General features: G+C 42.3%; 1 protein-coding gene across 2 annotated transcripts; it reads left to right on the plus strand.

Annotated features, from left to right (window-relative positions):
• The first annotated feature begins 2,867 nt into the window (after window positions 1-2,867).
• Window positions 2,868-5,102, plus strand: LOC110300441 (sperm-associated antigen 11-like). 2 transcript variants are annotated; one of them, XM_021170623.1, is made up of 3 exons: window positions 2,868-2,961; window positions 3,474-3,623; window positions 4,708-5,102. In XM_021170623.1, exons 1-3 carry the CDS (start codon window positions 2,901-2,903, stop codon window positions 4,839-4,841), a joined length of 345 nt encoding a protein of 114 aa, XP_021026282.1. In that variant the 5' UTR covers window positions 2,868-2,900; the 3' UTR covers window positions 4,842-5,102. The 2 variants fall into 2 exon arrangements, with proteins under 2 accessions (XP_021026282.1, XP_021026283.1); XM_021170624.1 differs by having other exon boundaries at window positions 3,477-3,623.
• Window positions 5,103-5,487: the final 385 nt, after the last annotated feature.

Consider the following 5,487-nt stretch of genomic DNA (forward strand, 5'->3'; position numbering starts at 1 on the left):
CGTCTGCCCCCGTGGTCCCCACTCTGACCTGTAGAGACTAAGCTCGGCGGAGTCCCGGAGCCTCCTCATTATTTTTTAATGAGAGACATAAAGCGAGTAAATCTGGATGGAAGTAAGGTGGGGAGAAACTGGGATAAGTAGAGAGAGGGAAATAATAGTCAGGATATATTACATGAAGAAGAAAAGTATTTTCAATAAAAGGAGGAAAAATAAGAAAGAGTGGGTGAGAAATTAAAACCAGATTTTAGGTCTAAAATTCTGTGAAAATTTCATTAGAACTGGTAGCTTCAATAGACTTAAGGTTTACAACAATGTGAGGTTTTTAATCCTTCAAAGGAGATTGTGATTTCTTAGAATTCTTATAAAAAGCTTTATTCTGTCCCTTTGTGTATCATTTGAGCAAAGTTGTAGGAAGGATAAAATCATTGCAGAACAAACTGATATTGGAAAAACTGGTACATTTTGTGCCTCCATGCATGCATTAAAAATGAAGGAATCAAAGCACCCATTGCTATTGTGTGTCCACAAGCACACCAACCTTTGTCTAATTCTGCAACCCCCTTCGTTTACTGCTATCCTAAGGATTTCCTGTTGACCTCTTTTTCCAAAGAAGCTTCTACTGTCCGTGTTTTGTCTTTCTCGGTGTGAAATTCTTTCTCCCAGAGTGTCCTATGTGCCCTTACAGATGTGCTCCCCACAGCCCTAATGGAGGTGCTCCCCACAGAGTCCATGATTCTGTTAGCACATTGAAATTTTAAATCTCAAAACAAGGTAACTCACATTGCAAGGTTTACCCCACTCACCGGTGAGTCTCCTCTCTGGCATCTTTTAAAGTTCGAACTTGATTCTACAAAAGCTGCTGAGACCAAGCTGGCTACTCTAGATTTTTCCCTTTCTACATTCACATTTCCAGGATTAATTGAGATGCCACCTGGAAGATAATAGAGATATGACAATACTGAAGATCTTCACATGTACATAGTCACATATTGCAGTCAGCACATGGATGTGCAACATATCATGTCCTCTTTAGCACTGGAGCCATTGTTTTTACTTCATACCATCTAAGGCGTACAGGGGAATGAGATGTCACAGACAAAGCATCATCATAGTGTTGAGTACATCCAGAAGTCTAAGGCCGTGTTTGCTGAGTAACACTGCTGACCTGTGTGCACCCCTGCTCCCAGGGCTCAGCCTCCTGCACGTTCTTCTTGATTTCCCAGATTCCCATGCTTATGCTCTGTTCTCAACCCACTCATGCTTTTCTCCACACTGAGATGAGTATTTTCAATTAAACAAATAGTCTAAGATGTATTCTCTGTTCAAACAAAATGTATGTGCAAATGAGATACATTCGCACAGTGTTACCATAGCCACCCTTCCTGGGAGCTGTTGATGTAACATGGAAGTCCATCATGTAAATCTAGTTGGAGTCCTTCTCCTTTACCAGTGTCAGCAATAATCTCTGGCCTCGGAACTATCGTTACTTCATGCCAACATTTTGAAGACTGACCACTTCTCAGTTTACATTTGCTTTGTACTCCCTGCCCCCCTTCCATAGTTGCAAGTGACTTCTCTTTAAACAATTTTTGTGTCACCATAAATTGAACTGGCCTCTGCTCCAGTAGCCACCAAGGCTTGAGTCAGAGTAGTTGATTCATTTTCCAATAGATAATAAAGTTTATATGGAACCTTAATCATTACGGGTCACCCTACCATTTCCAGAGCAAGTCTTAAAGCAGAACAGAAGGAGCCACTAGAACCTTGAGGACCACAGGGCCAGTCTCACCCAGGAGATGCTCTGTCTGGGATTCTCTTGGTCACACCCCCCCAGCTGAAAGTTTTGGTGGCTGGAGCTACCCCAGGCAGTTTTTGCAGGATGATATGTAAGTGTCTACTCCAATACTTTATTGCTTTTCTGTTGCTTGTTTTTCTTTTTCCTTTTATTCCTGGTTGCTCTATTTGTAGTAACCTCATACATTTAAAACTGAAAGTGCTGGCACCATGGATTGCTTCCTAAGCAAAGCACACAGGACATTTCACGATTAAATAACTCTTGACCCAACCAACACCTATGCTTCTTGGTTTAGTCTGAATCATGCTTCCAGGGGTGTACATGCTTGTGAAAATATAGTGAGACAAGACACCTGCCTGGGTAGAAGATGAAGGAGAAAAGGAAAAAGGGCCTCATGTATGATCATCACTCCAGGGGGAAACCCGGCCTCAATTCTAGGACATTTTTCTGAAGAATTGAATTGGATTTAATGGCATCACCAGGAGGTGCCAGGGGTAAGATGAAGGAAAGGGCAAATGAAGATGACTCAGATAACTTAAAATGAAAAGAAAGAGGGTCAAAGGAGATGAAAACGGGAGTGGCAAGTAAACCCAGAGAGGCTGAGCAAGAGAAGAAAGATCAGTGATGGATATTTTAAATTCATCTATCTGACTACCGGGAGCCCTGCCTAGCCAGTGTGTCTCATGTTTTCATGCACAGTAGTGTTCCACTAGGATAAATGTATTCTGCACACAACATAGAATCAGCATTGTAGCCTTATGTTAAAGCTATTGAAAAGTAACTATGGAAGCTGCTGATGTCCTAATCACAGTTATCTTCGCCTCTCCATGAGTTTCATCTTAATTTACCTTCATGGATTCTCTTATTCATCAAGTCCACCCAAACTGTTCAGGCATATCATTTACTTCCTGAAAAAAACAAAACCCACATAACTCAAAATTTGTTCTGGGAACCGTGGGGGAAGTAAACATCTTCTTGTGACCTTTGTGGCTGTGCACTCTGTCTAGAGGCTCCCAGCCTACACTCCCAGCTAAGCTATAAGAGAGCCTGCAGCAGCTGCCCACCTACCTTGGACCCTTCACTGCCTGCAGTACCCTCTGCAGCCATGATACCAAGCCTCCTTCCTTTCTTTGCCAGTCTACTTTTTGTGGCCCTGCTGTTTCCAGGTAAAGCAGAAACATGGCTTAGTCCTTGGGCCCAGGCTCTTTCTGCAGCTATCGCTTTAGGAATGGATGTCTAGGGCAGCCATAAGCTATCAGTGTGCACTGCAGCACAGCACATTTACCTAATAAGGTTTCTGAGGAGAAGTCAGTGAGGTGGGTTCTTAGATGGACTGGTGGCATTAGTTTTCCAAGAGGAAGGATTTCTCCTCATGCTTCTATTTTATACAGAGGACATTGAGGCTTAGACTTAGGGATCTTGGCAAATGCATTCATGATGTTCATGATGGAGGCTGAGCTTGCTGTTGTTGAGGTACCCATTGTTCCTGGCACATTTCTTCACATGCCACTCTTTACATTTTTTCCCACACATACATACGTGTGGATAAATATATAAAGAGTTTGTGTGAATCCTTCACAGTTCATTCCAGCCTCTTGCCAAGCCTCACTCATTGTTGAAACTTGTCTCATCCTCTTGAGTTGTTGAATAGAGAGTTTCTAAATATTCTTAATTTCAGCAGGGTTGTCCAGTGCCTCGTCCATTAACCACTTAGTCACTGAACCTCCCAGTTTCCCCAAGGACGAATTTCCTGCCCGAGGAGTAAATGGGTCTCAGTTGTTGCCTCACAGAGTGAAACGATTACCTCCACGCACCCCCCCTTACTATGGTAAGTCAAACACCCAAGATCAAGGCAAGTTCATTCACTTGGGAAATACTGAGCGCATGTGACAGTGTGGATGGGATGAGGTGAGCATCACTGTTTGTGGAGACATGGCATGGGTGGTTCAGTCTTCCCTAGGTGTCAGGAAAGTCAGGAGATCCTGCAGCTTCTGCTGAAACTGGACTCAGAAACGTAGGAGTATTGAGGGGCCAAGAGATGAGTTGTCTAAGTCCACTATGGTAACGTCCTGCTGGATCAAGCAGTAACCAGAGGAGAGAGTCCCCTCCTACCTAGTTTCTTGTTCCCCCAGCTTTGGAGGTCATTTTCTCAGTTGGAATTTGTTCAATACTTGCTAAGTTTGGGTGTCAGATGAAGTTCTAGCAGGTTTCCTGGGGAAGCAGGCAGAGGACAAGCTGAGCTGTTTACTACCTCCTGTGGGGACAGATACAAAGAAGTGGCAAAGTGCCAGAAGCCCAAGCATTCTTCTGAACTCTTCTGGTCATAACCAGGCTTCTTCTCTATCCCCATGTCCTACTGCAGAGCCAGCTCCAAATCCACAAAGACGGGAGGAGTTGGTAGCTCCTGGAATGCCCTTAATCTCAAAGTATTTTCTCACTCAGAGACAAGGGTCAGTGGACATGGACAACAATTAAATGCTGGCAAATTCCTGATGCTATTCAATAGATTGAGTCCCACCAACTCTAAGTACTCCCTTACCCTATCATAATCTCTGCTTTCTTGGAATTCACCTCCTGTTTCAAAGGACTTAGTTCATTGAGGGAACAGAAGAAGAAAATGCAGTTGTCACACCACAAACATAGGCAGGAACAATGGTGGTCATATGTTCTTTCTGATAGTATGCTGTGTGGCAATATAACAATGCTATTTTTTTAATATAGGAAATTTGGAGGCTTTGAATGAACAGAGCACTGTCTGGACTTGTGTTCATGGGTTAGAATTTGAAATTATGAACATGACAACCTATTTCATATGTATGCCATTCCCCACATCATAGCCTTACTTTAGAAATGACTCCTGACTTATTCTTGGCATAATCTTATGATACTAATTTGGATTTTCCTTTTTACAGAGCCTGAACCAAATTACCAAATTGTCAACTGCAAGAAAAGTGAAGGACAATGTCAAGAATACTGTAATTTCATGGAAACACAAGTGGGCTACTGTTCAAAAAAGAAAGAAGCCTGCTGCTTACATCCATTCTGATGTTGCCAATCATTAAAGCTGAAGTGACTTGCAAACCTGTCAGCTCTCCTGAACGATCATGTCCTTCCAGGTGTGGCTACATTAGAGAAGAGCCTAAACAGAGGAAGGCATCTCTATCCATGTCCAGCAACCTAAGCCTCTTATTATGACAAAACTAAACAACAAAGGCTTTGTATACACTATCTTACCAAAGGCTTGTTTGATTCAGACACATCTCCAAAGTCACACCATTCATGCTGGAATAAACCTTCATAGGAAAGCATTCAGGCAATGTGTTCATTCATTTAAGGAACAATTTGAGTTACTTCTCTTTGTCATGGATATGGAGAAATGTGAAAGGCAAACGTGGGTAAGACACACACAGAAATAAATATCTGAATGGACAGAAATGAATATCTGAATGGACAGAAAAATATGAACTGATATCTTTGCTTTAATATGGGTGTATCTTTTTTCTTTTTTAATATTTTTTATTAGGTATTTTCCTCATTTACATTTCCAATGCTATCCCAAAAGTCCCCCATACCCTCTTCCCCACTCCCCTACCCACCCACTCCCACTTTTTCTTAGATAGTAGTGGTAGAGTATTAAAAAGTGGCTCCTAGTGAAAGCTGAGAAGGATTTGTAGGATGACCAGAAATGTGTT

This window comes from Mus caroli, chromosome 8 (assembly GCF_900094665.2).
Source record: "Mus caroli chromosome 8, CAROLI_EIJ_v1.1, whole genome shotgun sequence".
In the NCBI taxonomy this organism is placed as follows: domain Eukaryota; kingdom Metazoa; phylum Chordata; class Mammalia; order Rodentia; family Muridae; genus Mus; species Mus caroli.

What these genes read in the sequence shown, in the direction of transcription:
- LOC110300441 (XM_021170623.1), top strand. Translation starts at nt 2,901, where the DNA reads ATGATACCAAGCCTCCTTCCTTTCTTTGCCAGTCTACTTTTTGTGGCC. An exon ending in TGTGGCCCTGCTGTTTCCAG is followed by an intron (nt 2,962 to 3,473) that starts GTAAAGCAGAAA and finishes TCTTAATTTCAG; the next exon opens with CAGGGTTGTCCAGTGCCTCG. An exon ending in ACGCACCCCCCCTTACTATG is followed by an intron (nt 3,624 to 4,707) that starts GTAAGTCAAACA and finishes TCCTTTTTACAG; the next exon opens with AGCCTGAACCAAATTACCAA.